At 45.4% G+C, this 17,718-nt stretch overlaps 1 protein-coding gene across 1 annotated transcript in view; it reads left to right on the plus strand.

Annotated features, from left to right (window-relative positions):
* The window catches only part of LOC126427981 (uncharacterized), a 724,905-nt gene that overhangs the window by 279,079 nt on the left and 428,108 nt on the right, over positions 1–17,718 (plus strand). Inside the window, exon 3 of the mRNA XM_050089866.1 lies at positions 10,387–10,495. Within this exon, the coding sequence (XP_049945823.1) occupies positions 10,387–10,495 (109 nt within the window). The remainder of the gene's footprint in view (positions 1–10,386; positions 10,496–17,718) is intronic.

A 17,718-nucleotide genomic window follows, 5' to 3' on the forward strand; every position in this document is an offset into this window, starting at 1 on the left:
AGACTGTAGCGCCTAGAACCGCTCGGCCACTACGGCCGGTACTTATAAACAAGATAGACAGTCGAAATCGGTATAGTCATTAAAGTATTTCTTGAACACTCTCTGAAATTGGCTGTAACGAACTAATGTTCGCTATACGAGACGTATGGGAAAAGTAAGGGCTGTTTGGTTGCTGTGTATTTAAATGTGAGCAGCTACGACAAAGTTTCACGAATCCAGCTAAATTTGTTGATTGCTTATGGAGTCGTATAAGTCACTGTTTTGTTTTAGTAGTGGTTTCTGAACTTAAAAAAGAATGCCCCTTCTAAGATAGTTGATCCTGCCAGCAGCGAAGTGCGTTCTGTAATTCGATATTTGTGTGCAAGATGATCTGCAAATACACAAATTCTTTGGGAGCTGTGGCTGGTGTTCATGCCTACAGTAATGAGTGAAGGAAAGGTTAGATTATGTAGTCGAGACTTTCACATGAATCGCGCTGCGGCAATCCCAGTGTCCACACCCATGAAATCGAACAGAAACTGTCATTTGGCATATAACTGTCGGCTGATGCGTTACTTTGGTAGAACTATTCGTAGCATATCTGTAACAATTTTGCTCATACAGAGATGCCACCATGCTCTATAAGAGAGTGCACACATATACATTTATACATCTACACCCATACTCCGCAAGCGGAGGGTACTTTGAGTACCTCTATCGGTTCTCCCTTCTATTCCAGTCTCGTATTGTTCGTGGAAAGAAAGATTGTCCGTATGCCCCTGTGTGGGCTCTAATCTCTCTGATTTTATCATCATGGTCTCTTCGCGATATGTACGTAGGGGAGAGCAATATACTGCTTGACTCCTTCAACAAAAGCCCGTACCGAGCCACTGAGCGTCTCTCTTGCAGAGTCTTCCCCTGGAGTTTATCTATCATCTCCGTACGCTTTCGCGATTACTAAATGATCCTGTAACGAAGCGCGCTGCTCTCCGTTGGATCTTCTCTACCTCTTCTGTCAACCCTATCTGGTACGAATCCCACACCGGTGAGCAGTATTCAAGCAGTGGGCGAACAAGTGTTCTGTAACCTACTTCCTTTGTTTTCGGATTGCATTTCCTTAGGATTCTTCGAATCAATCTCAGTCTGGCATCTGCTTTACCGACGATTAATTTTATATGATCATTCCATGTTAAATCACTCCTAATACCTACTGCCAGATAATTCACGGAATTAACTGCTTCCAGTTGGTGACCTGCTATATTGTAGCTAAATGATAAAGGAACTTTCTTTCTTTGTATTCGCAGCACATTACACTTGTCTACATTGAGATTCAATTGCCATTCCCTGCACCATGCCTCAATTCGCTGCAGATCCTCCTGCATTTCAGTACAATTTTCCATTGTTACAACCTGACGCTATACCACAGCATCATCTGCAAAAAGCCTCAGTGAAGTTGCGATGTCATCCACAAGGTCATTTATGTATACTGTGAATAGCAACGGTCCCACGACACTCCCCTGCGGCACACCTGAAATCACTCTTGCTTCGGAAGACTTGTCTCCGTTGAGAATGACATGCTGCGTTCTATTATCTAGGAACTGTTCAGTCCAATCACACAATTGGTCTGATAGTCCATATGCATATAATGTGCAGGTCAGCGTGTTCGGTCAGATAGCTGGTTGGCCTGTGTACTAAAAAACTGAGTGGAAGGAGCAACAAACGAACTTTAACGAATGTCTTGTGACGTCCGCAACGACCAAACACAACGATCAACAACGAACAATAATGCAAAAAAAAAAGCTGTCTAGGCGCTTCAGTCTGGAACCGCGCGACCGCTACGGTCGCAGGTTCGAATCCTGCGTCGGGCATGGATGTATGTGATGTCATAAGGTTGGTTAGGTTTAAGTAGTTCTAAGTTCTAGGGGACTGATGACCTCAGCAGCCAAGTCCCATAGTGCTCAGAGCCATTTGAACCATTTCTTTGACCGTGAATAAGTAAAAGTGTGAAGTCCCATAGTGCTCAGAGCCATTTGAACCATTTTATAATGTGCAAGCCACCTTATACGAGGTCTCGAAAAAAAAAAATACGCCGAAATTTTGGCCACAAAATTTTTCCGCGCTTACCTTATTCTCCTCCACAACTGATACACCGCTCCCAAGGCCCACTTCCGGAAGCAATCTTGGTACGCCTCTAGCTGGATCGAGCGATGCACATTCTCCAAATTTTCTTTTACTTCGTCTATCGTTGCAAATCTTCGGCCTTTCAACAGGGTTTTCAACTTTGGAAGTGAGAAAGGCCCGCATGGGCTACATACGAATTTTTATCTTTCTAATACGTGTTTAGCGACTTCAATTTTTCATAAAAACGCAGAAAGTTATTGTCATCCAGTTCAGACATGCAACTTTTGTGGCGTACATTTGCATATTCCGAACAATTTTTAGCTTTCTAGTTCAGTATTCAACGCAATTACTTTTTAAGATCGCACGGCTGCAAAATATTAACGCGAATTCTTTACACACGAATGGAAAAAATGGTAAAAGCCGACCTCGGGGAAGATCAGTTTGGATTCCGTAGAAATATTGGAACACGTGAGGCAATACTGACCCTACGACCTATCATAGAAAATAGATTACGGAAAGGCAAACCTACGTTTCTAGCAAGTGTAGACTTCGAGAAAGCTTTTGACAAACTTGACTGGAATACTCTCTTTCAAATTCTGAAAGTTGCAGGGGTAAAATACTGGGAGCGAAAGGCTATTTACAATTTGTACAGAAACCAGAAGGCAGTTATAAGAGTCGAGGGGCATGAAAGGGAAGCAGTGGTTGGGAAGGGAGTGAGACAGGGTTGTAGCCTCCCCCCGATGTTATTCAATCTGTATATTGAGCAAGCAGTAAAGGAAACAAAAGAAAAATTCGGAGTAGGTATTAAAATCCACGGAGAAGAAATAAAAACTTTGAGGTTCACCGATGACATTGTAATTCTGTCAGAGACATCAAAGGACGTGGAAGAGCGGCTGAACGGAATGGACAGTGTCTTGAAAGGATGATATAAGATGAACATCAACAAAAGCAAACCGAGGATAAAGGAATGTAGTCTAGTTAACTCAGGTGATGCTGAGGGAATTAAATTAGGAAACGAGACACTTAAAGTAGTAAAGGAGTTTTGCTATTTTGGGAGCAAAATAACTGATGATGGTCGAAGTAGAGAGGATATAAAATGTAGACTGGCAATGGCAAGGAAAGTGTTTCTGAAGAAGAGAAATTTGTTAACATCGGGTATAGATTTAAGTGTCAGGAAGTCGTTTCTGAAAGTATTTGTATGGAGTGTAGCCATGTATGGAAGTGAAACATGGACGATAAATAGTTTAGGCAAGAAGAGAAAAGAAGCTATCGGAATGTGGTGCTACAGAAAAATGTTGAAGATTAGGTGGGCAGATCACGTAACTAATGAGGAGGTATTGAATAGAATTGGGGAGAAGAGGAGTTTGTGGCACAACTTGACTAGAAGAAGGGATCGGTTGGTAGGACATGTTCTGAGGCATCAAAGGATCACCAATTTAGTACGGGAGGGCAGCGTGGAGGGTAAAAATCATCGTAGAGGGAGACCAAGAGATTAATACACTAAACAGATACAGAAGGATGTAAGTTGCAGTAAGTACTGGGAGATGAAGAAGCTTGCACAGGATAGAGTAGCATGGAGAGCTACATCAAACCAGTCTCAGGACTGAAGACCATAACAACAACAACAACAACAACATATTGACAGGAGTAGGTCGTAAGCAGCCTGTAACAATGCGTCCTGTCTCGTTCAGGGCTGTATCTACATGTTCAGCATGCGCGGATTTTTGCCAGACGGGTGGTGCGTATTCTGCGGCGGTGAAACATAGTGCCAAGGTGGATGTTCAAAGCACTTTTGGCTGGGTACAAGTAAGGAGCCTCCACGAAGATGCTGCAAGAGTCATTATTGACAAAGAGAGGACGAGTTTTAGCACGATCGGCCGTAGACTAGGCGTTAGGAAGAATCCTAGCGGCGAATCCTTCCACCACCAGGACCAAAAAGAACAAAGGCTTTTATCAATAATATCCGAGGTAGCGATGAACTGGAGATTTTCCCATACGACCATTTCACGAGTGTACAGTGAATATCAGGAATCCGGTGAAACATCAAATCCCCGACATTACTACTGCGTGCAAGAACGGGACCAACGACGACTGAAGACAATCGTTCAATGCTACAGAAGTGCAACCCTTCCGCAAATTGTTGCAGATTTCGATGCTGGGCCATCAACAAGTGTCAGTGTGAGAACCATTCGACGAAACAGCATTGTTATTGGCTCGATATGGGCTTTCGGAGCCGAAGACCCACTCGTGTATCCCTGATGACTGCACGACACAAAGCTTTACGCCTCGCCTGGGACATGGGAGTGTTGAGGCGTGGAAAACCGTTGCCTAGTCGGACAAGTCTCGTTTCAAATTGTATCGAGCGGATGGACGTGTACGAGTATGGAGACAACCTCATAAATCCAAAGCTGTTTCACAGAGGAGGACTGCACGGTAGTTCCTTCTCTAGGTTGTTACACAGATGACAAAATGGTAGATATCGAAATAGACGACAGAGGGATAGAAAAACAATTAAAATCGCTCAAAAGAGGAAATGCCGCTGAACCTGATGGGATACCAGTTCTATTTTGCACAGAGTACGCGAAGGAACTTGCCCCCCTTCTTGCAGCGGTGTACCGTAGGTCTCTAGAAGAGCGTAGCGTTTCAAAGGATTGGAAAGGGCCCCGGGACGTCCCCGTTTTCAAGAAGGGACGTCGAACAGATGTGCAGAACTATAGACCTATATCTCTAACGTCGATCAGTTGTAGAATTTTGGAACACGTGTTATGTTCGAGTATAATGACTTTTCTGGAGACTAGAAATCTACTCTGTAGGAATCAGCATGGGTTTCGAAAAAGACGATCGTGTGAAACCCAGCTAGCGCTATTCGTCCACGACACTCAGAGGGCCATAGACACGGGTTCCCAGGTAGATGCCGTGTTTCTTGATTTCCGCAAGGCGTTCGATACAGTTCCCCACAGTCGTTTAATGAACAAAGTAAGAGCATATGGACTATCACACCAATTGTGTGATTGGATTGAAGCGTTCCAAGATAACAGAACGCCGCATGTCATTCTCAATGGAGACAAGTCTTCCGAAGTAAGAGTGATTTCAGGTGTGCCGCAGGGGAGTGTCGTAGGACCGTTGCTATTCACAATATACATAAAAGACGTTGTGGATAACCTCGGAAGTTCACTGAGGCTTTTTGTGGATGATGCTGTAGTATATCGAGAGGTTGTAACAATGGAAAATTGTACTGAAATGCAGGAGGATCTGCAACGGATTGAAGCATGGTGCAGGGAATGGCAAAAAAATGGTTCAAATGGCTCTGAGCACTATGGGACTTAACTTCTAAGGTCATCAGTCCCCTAGAACTTAGAACTACTTAAACCCAACTAACCTAAGGACATCACACACATCCATGCCCGAGGCAGGATTCGAACCTGCGACCGTAGCGGTCACGCGGTTCCAGACTGTAGCGCCTTTAACTGCTTGGCCACACCGGCCGGAAGGGAATGGCAATTGAATCTCAATGTAGACAAGTGTAATGTGCTGCGAATGCAAAGAAAGAAAGATGCTTTATCATTTAGCTACAATATAGCAGGTCAGCAAGTGGAAGCAGTTAATTCCGTGAATTATCTGGCAGTAGGTATTAGGAGTGATTTAAAATGGAATGATCATATAAAGTTCATCGTCGGTAAAGCAGATGCCAGACTGAGATTGATTGGAAGAATCCTAAGGAAATGCAATCCGAAAACAAAGGAAGTAGGTTACAGAACACTTGTTCGCCCACTGCTTGAATACTGCTCAGCGGTGTGGGATCCGTACCAGATAGGGTTGATAGAAGAGATAGAGAAGATCCAACAGAGAGCAGCGCGCTTCGTTGTAGGATCATTTAGTAATCGCGAAAGCGTTACGGAGATGATAGATAAACTCCAGGGGAAGACTCTGCAAGAGAGACGCTCAGTGGCTCGGTACGGGCTTTTGTTGAAGGAGTCAAGCAGTATATTGCTCCCCCCTACGTACATATCGCGAAGAGACCATGATGATAAAATCAGAGAGATTAGAGCCCACACAGAGGCATACCGACAATCTTTCTTTCCACGAACAATACGAGACTGGAACAGAACGGAGAACCGATAGAGGTACTCAAGATACCCCCGCCACACACCGTCAGGTGGTTTGCGGAGTATGGATGTAGATGTACATAACCTGCCATGGCTCTGAGCACTATGGGACTCAACTACTGAGGTCATCAGTGCCCTAGAACTTAGAAGTACTTAAACCTAACTAACCTAAGGACACCACGCACATCCATACCCGTGGCAGGATTCGAACCTGCGACCGTAGCGGTTTCGAGGTTCCAGAGTGTAGCGCCTAGAACCGCTCGGACACTCCGGTCGGCCACGAGATTAAAATTAATGGGAGAACCGATAGAGGTACTCAAGATACCCTCCGCCACAGTCCGTCAGGTGGCTTGCGGAGTATGGATGTAGATGTAGATGACACTGCATGTGAGCGTGGGACTGTTCAAGCTGATGGAGGCTCTGTAGTGGTGTGGGCCGTGTGCAGTTGGAGTGACATGGGACGCCTGATACCTCTAGATACGACTGACAGGTGACATGTACGTAAGCTTCCTGTCTGATCCAGTGCATCCATTCATGTCCATTGTGCTTTGTAACGGACTTGGGCAATTCCAGCAGGACAATGCGACACCTCACACGTCCAGAACTGCTACAGAGTGCTCGAGGAACACTCTTCTGAGTGTAAACACTTCCGCTTGCCACCAAACTGCTCAGGCATGAACATTATCGACTATATCTGGGATGCCTTGCAACGTGCTGTTCAGAAGAGATCTGCACCTCCTCACACTAGGGATTAATGGACAGCCCTGCGAGATTCATGGTGTGAGTTCCCTAAAGCACTAGTTCAGACATGCCAGTTAAGTTGCGGAACTTCGGAGTGTTTGCCGGGGCTCCACCGGATATTAGGCAGGTGTACCAGTTTCGTTGGCTGTTCAGTGTATTTCTAGGGTTATACCATTTTACCCAAAAGGAGAGCGATTTGTAATCATGACGGAGCGGCCATTAGGAATAGCCCTGGTAATTCACAGTGACGAGAATATATATATATATATATATATATATATATATATATATATATATATATATATAGGGTGTTACAAAAAGGTACTGCCAAACTTTCAGGAAACATTCCTCACACACAAATAAAGAAAAGATGTTATGCGGACATGTGTCCGGAAACGCTTAATTGCCATGTTAGAGCTCATTTTAGTTTCGTCAGTATGTACTGTACTTCCTCGATTCACCGCCAGTTGGCCCAATTGAAGGAAGGTAATGTTGACTTCGGTGCTTGTGTTGACATGCGACTCATTGCTCTAGAGTACTAGCATCAAGCACATCAGTACGTAGCATCAACAGGTTAGTGTTCATCACGAACATGGTTTTGCAGTCAGTGCAATGTTTACAAATGCGCAGTTGGCAGATGCCCATTTGAAGTATGGATTAGCACGGGGCAATAGCCGTGGCGCGGTACGTTTGTATCGAGACAGATTTCCAGAACGAAGGTGTCCCGACAGGAAGACGTTCGAAGCAATTGATCGGCGTCTTAGGGAGCACGGAACATTCCAGCCTATGACTCGCGACTGGGAAAGACCTAGAACGACGAGGACACCTGCAATGGACGAGGCAATTCTTCGTGCAGTTGACGATAACCCTAATGTCAGCGTCAGAGAAGTTGCTGCTGTACAAGGTAACGTTGACCACGTCACTGTATGGAGAGTGCTACGGGAGAACCAGTTGTTTCCGTACCATGTACAGCGTGTGCAGGCACTATCAGCAGCTGATTGGCCTCCACGGGTACACTTCTGCGAATGGTTCATCCAACAATGTGTCAATCCTCATTTCAGTGCAAATGTTCTCTTTACGGATGAGGCTTCATTCCAACGTGATCAAATTGTAAATTTTCACAATTAACTTGTGTGGGCTGGCGAGAATCCGCACGCAATTGTGCAGTCACGTCATCAACACTGATTTTCTGTGAACGTTTGGGCAGGCATTGTTGGTGATGTCTCGACTGGGCTCCATGGTCTTCCACCTACGCTCAATGGAGCACGTTATCATGATTTCATACGGGATACTCTATCTGTGCTGCTAGAACATGTGCCTTTACAAGTACGACACAACATGTGGTTCATGATGGAGTTCCTGCACATTGCAGTCCAAGTGTTCGTACGCTTCTCAACAACAGATTCGGTGACCGATGGATTGGTAGAGAAGGACCAATTCCTTGGCCTCCACGCTCTCCTGACCTCAACCCTCTTGAGTTTCATTTATGGGGGCATTTCAAAGCTCTCGTCTACGCAACCCCGGTACCAAATGTAGAGACTCTTCGTGCTCGTATTGTGGACGGCTGTGATACAATACGGCATTCTCCAGGGCTGCATCAGCCGCATCAGGGATTCCATGCGACGCAGGGTGGATGCACGTATCGTAACGGAGGACATTTTGAACATTTGCTGTAACAAAGTGTTTGTAGTCACGCTGGTACGTTCTGTTTGCTGTGTGTTTCCGTTCCATGATTAATATGATTTGAAGAGAAGTAATAAAATGAGCTCTAACATGGAAAGTAAGCGTTTCCGGACACATGTCCACATAGCATATTTTCTTTCTTTGTGTGAGAGGAATGTTTCCTGAAAGTTTGGCCGTACCTTTTTGTAACACCCTATATATATATATATATATATATATATATATATATATATATATATATATATATATATACTCCTGGAAATGGAAAAAAGAACACATTGACACCGGTGTGTCAGACCCACCATACTTGCTCCGGACACTGCGAGAGGGCTGTACAAGCAATCATCACACGCACGGCACAGCGGACACACCAGGAACCGCGGTGTTGGCCGTCGAATGGCGCTAGCTGCGCAGCATTTGTGCACCACCGCCGTCAGTGTCAGCCAGTTTGCCGTGGCATACGGAGCTCCATCGCAGTCTTTAACACTGGTAGCATGCCGCGACAGCGTGGACGTGAACCGTATGTGCAGTTGACGGACTTTGAGCGAGGGCGTGGGCATGCGGGAGGCCGGGTGGACGTACCGCCGAATTGCTCAACACGTGGGGCGTGAGGTCTCCACAGTACATCGATGTTGTCGCCAGTGGTCGGCGGAAGGTGCACGTGCCCGTCGACCTGGGACCGGACCGCAGCGACGCACGGATGCACGCCAAGACCGTAGGATCCTACGCAGTGCCGTAGGGGACCGCACCGCCACTTCCCAGCAAATTAGGGACACTGTTGCTCCTGGGGTATCGGCGAGGACCATTCGCAACTGTCTCCATGAAGCTGGGCTACGGTCCCGCACACCGTTAGGCCGTCTTCCGCTCACGCCCCAACATCGTGCAGCCCGCCTCCAGTGGTGTCGCGACAGGCGTGAATGGAGGGACGAATGGAGACGTGTCGTCTTCAGCGATGAGAGTCGCTTCTGCCTTGGTGCCAATGATGGTCGTATGCGTGTTTGGCGCCGTGCAGGTGAGCGCCACAATCAGGACTGCATACGACCGAGGCACACAGGGCCAACACCCGGCATCATGGTGTGGGGAGCGATCTCCTATACTGGCCGTACACCACTGGTGATCGTCGAGGGGACACTGAATAGTGCACGGTACATCCAAACCGTCATCGAACCCATCGTTCTACCATTCCTAGACCGGCAAGGGAACTTGCTGTTCCAACAGGACAATGCACGTCCGCATGTATCCCGTGCCACCCAACGTGCTCTAGAAGGTGTACGTCAACTACCCTGGCCAGCAAGATCTCCGGATCTGTCCCCCATTGAGCATGTTTGGGACTGGATGAAGCGTCGTCTCACGCGGTCTGCACGTCCAGCACGAACGCTGGTCCAACTGAGGCGCCAGGTGGAAATGGCATGGCAAGCCGTTCCACAGGACTACATCCAGCATCTCTACGATCGTCTCCATGGGAGAATAGCAGCCTGCATTGCTGCGAAATGTGGATATACACTGTACTAGTGCCGACATTGTGCATGCTCTGTTGCCTGTGTCTATGTGCCTGTGGTTCTGTCAGTGTGATCATGTGATGTATCTGACCCCAGGAATGTGTCAATAAAGTTTCCCCTTCCTGGGACAATGAATTCACGGTGTTCTTATTTCAATTTCCAGGAGTGTATATATATATATATGTGTGTGTGTGTGTGTGTGTGTGTGTGTGTGTGTGATACGTGACCTGACCGCTGCCGCCCCCGGTGTGTTGCAGAGAGACTAGAGCTGGACCTGAACAACTCGGCGGCGTCGACGCCCGGGCTGGTGGGCGTCTCCCAGTGGGTCGGCAGCGGCGGCGTCGCGACGCTGGATGACGTCAGCAGGTAGGCGCGCTCTCCGCCGTCGGCCCTTAATGTCTGCTCACTGCATCGATCGGCCCACCTGGCCACAGCGGGCGTTCTCCGTCGTAGCTGCTGCGACCGTCTCCGATGCCATCTCGGCTCTTTACAGACGGGCAGCGCGGCCCTTACAAGGCAAAGTGGTAGACAAGTTTACTTCAATATCTCCTGAAGCTGGCTTCTCCAACCCCAGGGTCCGCAGCTTGCGGTCTCGTAGCTAGCGTTGCTGCCTCTGGATCACAGGGTCCCAGGTTCGTTTTCGTTTCCCGGCCAGGTTGGGGATTTTCTCTGCCCAGGGACTGGGTGTTTGTGTTGTCCTCATCATTTCATCACCATCATTCGTGACAGTGGCGCGACTGGACTGTTACAAAACTTGGGACTTCCTACGGGCGCTGATGACCGCGCTTGTTGAGCGCCCCACAAACCAAACATCATCATCATCATCATCATCAGTGTTGTGTTGGCAGAAGAGCCAACACCGTGTTACGAGAGGAGGCCGAAATGCACGCGTTTTAGGTCACGCAGGCTGGCGTGAGGAGGGAAGTACTATACTGACGTGAGGTTGGAACATGACAAGGAATGATAATTCAGAAAGCGGACGTAATTAGTTTCATACCTAACTTTAATCCATTAATGATGAACGTCGCTCTTGACGGTACATGATTCACAATATTACCTTTTCAGAATTATAGTAATTGCAGTTCCTTCTCTAAATCCTCGCGCAAACGAAAAAATGTCTGACATTGAAATAAGTTTCCAAGGAATAGAAAAGCAACTGGAATCACTCAACAGAGGAAAGTCCACTGGACCTGACGGGATACCAATTCGATTCTACACAGAGTACGCGAAAGAACTTGCCCCCCTTCTAACAGCCGTGTACCGCAAGTCTCTAGAGGAACGGAGGGTTCCAAATGATTGGAAAAGAGCACAGGTAGTCCCAGTCTTCAAGAAGGGTCGTCGAGCAGATGCGCAAAACTATAGACCTATATCTCTGACGTCGATCTGTTGTAGAATTTTAGAACATGTTTTTTGCTCGAGTATCATGTCGTTTTTGCTCGCGTATCATGTCGTTTTTGGAAACCCAGAATCTACTCTGTAGGAATGGATTCCGGAAACAGCGATCGTGTGAGACCCAACTCGCTTTATTTGTTCATGGGACCCAGAAAATATTAGATACAGGCTCCCAGGTAGATGCCATTTTCCTTGACTTCCGGAAGGCGTTCGATACAGTTCCGCACTGTCGCCTGATAAACAAAGTAAGAGCCTACTGAATATCAGACCAACTGTGTGGCTGGATTGAAGAGTTTTTAGCAAACAGAACACAGCATGTTGTTATCAATGGAGAGACGTCTACAGACGTTAAGGTAACCTCTGGCGTCCACAGTGGAGTGTTATGGGACCATTGCTTTTCACAATATATATAAATGACCTAGTAGATAGTGTCGGAAGTTCCATGCTCCATGCGGCTTTTCGCGGATGATGCTGTAGTATACAGAGAAGTTGCAGCATTAGAAAATTGTAGCGAAATGCAGGAAGATCTGCAGCGGATAGGTACTTGGTGCAGGGAGTGGCAACTGTCCGTTAACATAGACAAATGTAATGTATTGCGAATACATAGAAAGAAGGATCCTTTATTGTATGATTATACGATAGCAGAACAAACACTGGTAGCAGTTACTTCTGTAAAATATCTGGGAGTATGCGTGCGGAACGATTTGAAGTGGAATGATCATATAAAATTAATTGTTGGTAAGGCGGGTACCAGGTTGAGATTCATTGGGAGAGTGCTTAGAAAATGTAGTCCATTAACAAAGGAGGTGGGTTACAAAATACTCGTTCGACCTATACTTGAGTATTGCTCATTAGTGTGGGATCCGCACCAGATCGGATTGACGGAGGAGATAGAGAAGATCCAAAGAAGAGCGGCGCGTTTCGTCACAGGGTTATTTGGTAACCGTGATAGCGTTACGGAGATGTTTAATAAACTCAAGTGGCAGACTCTGCAAGAGAGGCGCTCTGCATCGCGGTGTAGCTTGCTCGCCAGGTTTAGAGAGGGTGCGTTTCTGGATGAGGTATCGAATATATTGCTTCCCCCTACTTATACCTCTCGAGGAGATCACGAATGTAAAATTAGAGAGATTAGAGCGCGCACGGAGGCTTTCAGACAGTCGTTCTACCCGCGAACCATACGCGACTGGAACAGGAAAGGGAGGTAATGACAGTGGCACGTAAAGTGCCCTCCACCACACACCGTTGAGTGGCTTGCGGAGTATAAATGTAGATGTAGATGTAGAATATGGCGCCTTGCTGGGTAGTACCAAATGACGTAGCTGAAGGCTATGCTAAACTGTCGTCTCTGCAAATGAGAGCGTATGTAGACAGTGAACCATCGCTAGCAGAGTCGGCTGTACAACTGGGGCGAGTGCTAGGGAGTCTCTCTAGACTAGACCTGCCGTGTGGCGGCGCTCGGTCTGCAATCACTGATAGTGGCGACACGCGGGTCCGACGTATACTAACGGACCGCGGCCGATTTAAAGGCTACCACCTAGCAAGTATGGTGTCTGGCGGTGACACCACATCATCCGATCCCAGTTTCCCTACCTCAAATGGTCAAGTGAAGCATTCTCTATGTCCTGTTGCATTTTTACACGCTCTTATGGAAACACCCTGTATACAAAGTTTAAAAACGTTTGTAACGTTTAAAAATCCCCGAAACGACGTAGATGACACCCTGAGACAAGTACTCGCAATTTAATATGAGACAAATGGGGCCGCAACTGTCGGGAAATGCTCCAAATGAGGCTGACAGATATTCAACATGTGACGGTCACCAGAAGTAACCAAACAAAAGTCGTTCCTAATTAGATTTTTCTGCTTTTGCCCTTTTTTTTTTTTTTTTTTTTTTTTTTTTTTTTTTTTTTTTTTTTCACAGACTTTATTTAGAAAGAAGACATAGATTATTTACTGGTAATGGTGCAATTCGGAAGCGTATATTCATTTGATTTTGAAACAGTGCGGTAGGTTTCCGTTATAGCGGAACAGCGAAACCGGTAAATAAACTAAAAAATGTTATCTCAATCTAAACGCATAACGGTCTAACGACATGCAAAAGAGTACTGCCTACTAGACGCAAGACTCAAATCCTGCACCCCACGCGCAAAAGTCGTACCTTTAGTCCAAGGCCACACCGACCAGAGTACACTACTTGAGCTGCGTCAGGTCGATTACGTGCCACAGGCCTATAGGCTCCACTGCTGCACGTGCAGCGAGGTAAGACATCTGGTGACGTCACATGTTCAACATTTGTTATCCACTTTTAAGGAGTTCCCCGACATTTGCGACCCAACGTCACTTATATTTAATCATTTGTCGTGTACATCGCTTCGGGGGTTTTAAACGTGGAGAAGTACCACTGTATGCATACACTGAAGGAGAAGAAATCGCAACTCCAAGAAGAAGCTGTGCAAAATAAACGAAAGCTGATAAGCGTTTCCCTACATTTAAAAAACGATGTCTATTTCAATTTCGGAGGACACTATCATTAACACCTGTCTGACAAGGAGACGGCACGACCGTGGAGTTGGGGATTTGTCCGAAATTTTGTGTGGTGAAAGAGGACCCCTAACATCTCACGTGGTTAACATATTAGGACGCACTACCCGGAAAATCTCTGGAAAAATCGATCCAAAGTTTTTTAGATGCCTTATGAGTATACAGTGTTAGTCCATTGCCGAGCCGCCGTCTGGCCTAGATGGATAGCGTTCGGACTCTAACGCCAGATGTCTCGGGTTCGATTCCTCCTCCGGCACTTTTTTTTCTGTTTCATTTTCTTCTGTTATTCCACAATTATTATCTTTAACAAATTAGTTACATTATTGAATAAAAAAGAATTTCTTTTTGTCGAACAACACAATTCATGGAGGTGGGTTTTCCATTTTTCATTGTAAAGTATATGAGGAGAAAACACTGGGTTTTTAATCAGAATAACAAAGTCGATTGGGAAACATTCAGTTTTTATACATGTAATAATTATAAACAAGAACATAGCATCGCGAGAGATTTCTTTCGAAGACGTCGATGCAATTAAATTATTTTCCATCAACAGCTTTTCATAATACACCACTGCGTCCTTCATCGTAATTTTGATAGATCAGTATGAATGGATTCTTCAGGAATTTCTTCCCCTGTTCCAGACGAGCCAGCAACTTCTTCAGTCGACGTGTTTAACCTCGGATCGGAATAAAACGTTGAAATTTGAAACAGGCACGTCTGTTCGCGACGAAATCGAAAAACAAACTGCCGTTTACTTCTCACGGCTCGCTGACAGTCCTATGCGCAGATGACCGTTATAATCCCAAGGGGGCGCTTACAAAGCCCCTTTAAACCTTGAAACGCCATAAAACGAAATAGAAAAACGAACACCAATATTTTTCACTGAATGAAAAACTTTACGTTCATGAGCTAAAATAACGTTTTAAAATAATGTAGGTTTGAGAAACTTTCTGAATAATTGGTGCAATAACCAAAGAAAACGAAACAGAAGAAAAAAACTGCCACAGGAGGAATCGAACACGAGACCTCTGTCGTAAGAATCCGAGCCCGTCCTAGGATTTTAACCACGTGATGTGTTACGGGTCCTCTTTCAGCACACAAAATTGCGGACAAATCCCCGACCCCACGGTCGTGCCGTCTCCTAGTTAGATCTGTAGTGGGGGAGGAGTCATACCAGATTCTTTACTCAGGTTCTTTATTCACCATTGACCACCTGAGGTGGAATAGGCAATTTACATGGATATCATATAACATTTTCCTTGAATAGTACCTTAAAGCTAAATGAGCATTGCACATAGTGCCACAGATGATAACATAGACCATAACGTAAGATAAATACATTCAGTGACATCACATAATGAAATCCTTAAAAATTAATGTCAGTTGATTTTATATTCATAAATTCTGTTATATTGTAAAAAGGATTGATTAGTAGCTTGTTCCTGAAGCTACTTATGTGAGCCGACCGAGAAGAAAATGGAAGTTTATTAAATATTTTTAATTTATTAGATGGGAATTCCCTGTTCTTGTCAGCCTGTGGCTAGCACCAGAGGGAGGGGTTATTTGACACTTGGCGAATCGTAACTCAGCTGCATAAAAGTATAAAACAGTAGGGAAGAGTCGGGGAAGATTCAGCGCCTACAGAACGAGGCCATGACGCTAGATTCACGGATTTTATTATTTCCTTGTCGTCAGATATGGGATGTTCAGTAATCGTGGCTTCTCGGTTTGCTACACAATCAGATAGTCGTATTAATGAGTTTTATTACAATAAGCAAACATACGAAGGTCACTCCTAAAGAAATGCACGCTATTTTTGTAAAAATACAGTTTTCATTCTGCATGTGCGAAAGTTTTGCGCTTGCCGGTGTGGCCGAGCGGTTCTAGGCGCTTCAGTCTGGAACCGCGCCACCGCAACGGTCGCAGGTTCGAATCCTGCCTCGGGCATGGATGTGTGTGGTGTCCTTAGGTTAGTTAGGTTTAAGTAATTTTAAGTTCTAGAGGACTGATGACCACAGATGTTGAGTTCCATAGTGCTCAGAGCCATTTAATCATGTTGAGAGTTTTGCAGTGTGTAGATACGAGGCTTGTTTTTTAAGTAAGTACCGTTTTGAAATTAAAAAAAGACGTGCTAAGATATCCCAATAACTTTATTTTTACATGAAAGCCTGTACCTTATCTACGCCATTACAGTCTGATTCTTCCTTGTTTACGTTGTGTACTGAGTGTTTAAGATGCCTCCGGTAATCGTGAGTCCCGGCGATTGTGAAGTACGGGCTGTTATAAGATTTCTTAGTCCTAAGGGACTAAAAGCGATCGATAATCATCGTGAGATCTGTGGAGTTTACGGAGAAAATATTATGAGTGATGGAATGGTAAGAAAGTGGGTGAGAGGATTTAAAGACGGCCGCACAAATGTGCACGATGAACAACGGAGTGGGCGTCCTTCAGTGGTTAATGAAAGTTTGGTGCAGGAAGTGGAGAATAAGGTGAGACAAAACAGACGCTTTACGATTTCCTCCTTGCGGGATGGCTTTCCTAATGTTTCTCGTAGTCTTTTGCATGACATTGTGACCGAGCACTTGAATTATCGAAAATTGTGCTCACGTTGGGTACCGAAAATGTTGACGGATGTGCACAAATCCAAACGTTTAGACAGTGCATTGACTTACCTCGAACGGTACCACAACGACGGTGATGATTTCTTAAGCCAAATTGTTACGGGTGATGAAACATGGGTGGCCTACGTCACACCAGAATCAAAGTAACAGTCCGTGAAAGTTGAGCAAGGGCTACGTTTTGCTGGAAGACAATGCCCGTCCGCATGTGGCGAATCAGACCAAAGATCTCATCACATCTTTTCGATGAGAAACTCTGGATCATCCTCTCTACAGCCCCGATCTTGCGCCCAGTGACTACCATCTGTTCCTGCACTTGAAGAAACACCTGGGCGGTCAGCGTCTTCGAGACGATGACGAAGTCAAAACAGTGGTGATGCAGTGGTTAACGAGTCAGGTAGCAGACTTCTATGAGGAGGGTATTCAAAAACTGGTACAACGTTATGACAAGTGCCTCAAATTGACGGAAATTATGTAGAAAAGTAGATTAACGTACAGACTTTCATGTAAAAATAAAATTATTGAGATGTCTTAGCACTCCAGAACTTAGAACTACATAAACCTAACTAACCTAAGAACATTAAGTTCTAGGCGACTGATGACCTCAGAAGTTAAGTCCCATAGTGCTCAGAGCCATTTTTGAACCGGTTTCGGCTTTTTGATCTGTTGTAAATACAGAGGGGTCCCAAAAAATGTATCCACTGTTTAAAAGTCCATAACTGGCAAACTAATTGACGGAGTTGTCTCATCTTTGGTAGTGGAATAGTTTGTAGTTCCGGCAATCGCCGCACAAGCGTTGTATTGCGTTGTTTTGTTTTGTCAGATGACAGTCGCCAGATAGTCAGTGTTTTTGTTCTTAGTTGCACCTAGTTACCCTAGTAAACATGGCTGGCGCAAGGCTTACATTCGATGAAGGGAAGTCAGTTTGGAAGTGGTATTTTAAGTACGAAAACATTAACGAGGTTCAACGGCAATGGCGAAATGAGTGTCAAACAGAGCCACCGATAAATTTAATGATTCGTCGCATTCGAGACAAAT

The sequence above is a fragment of the Schistocerca serialis genome, chromosome 12 (genome assembly GCF_023864345.2).
Source record: "Schistocerca serialis cubense isolate TAMUIC-IGC-003099 chromosome 12, iqSchSeri2.2, whole genome shotgun sequence".
NCBI lineage: Eukaryota > Metazoa > Arthropoda > Insecta > Orthoptera > Acrididae > Schistocerca > Schistocerca serialis.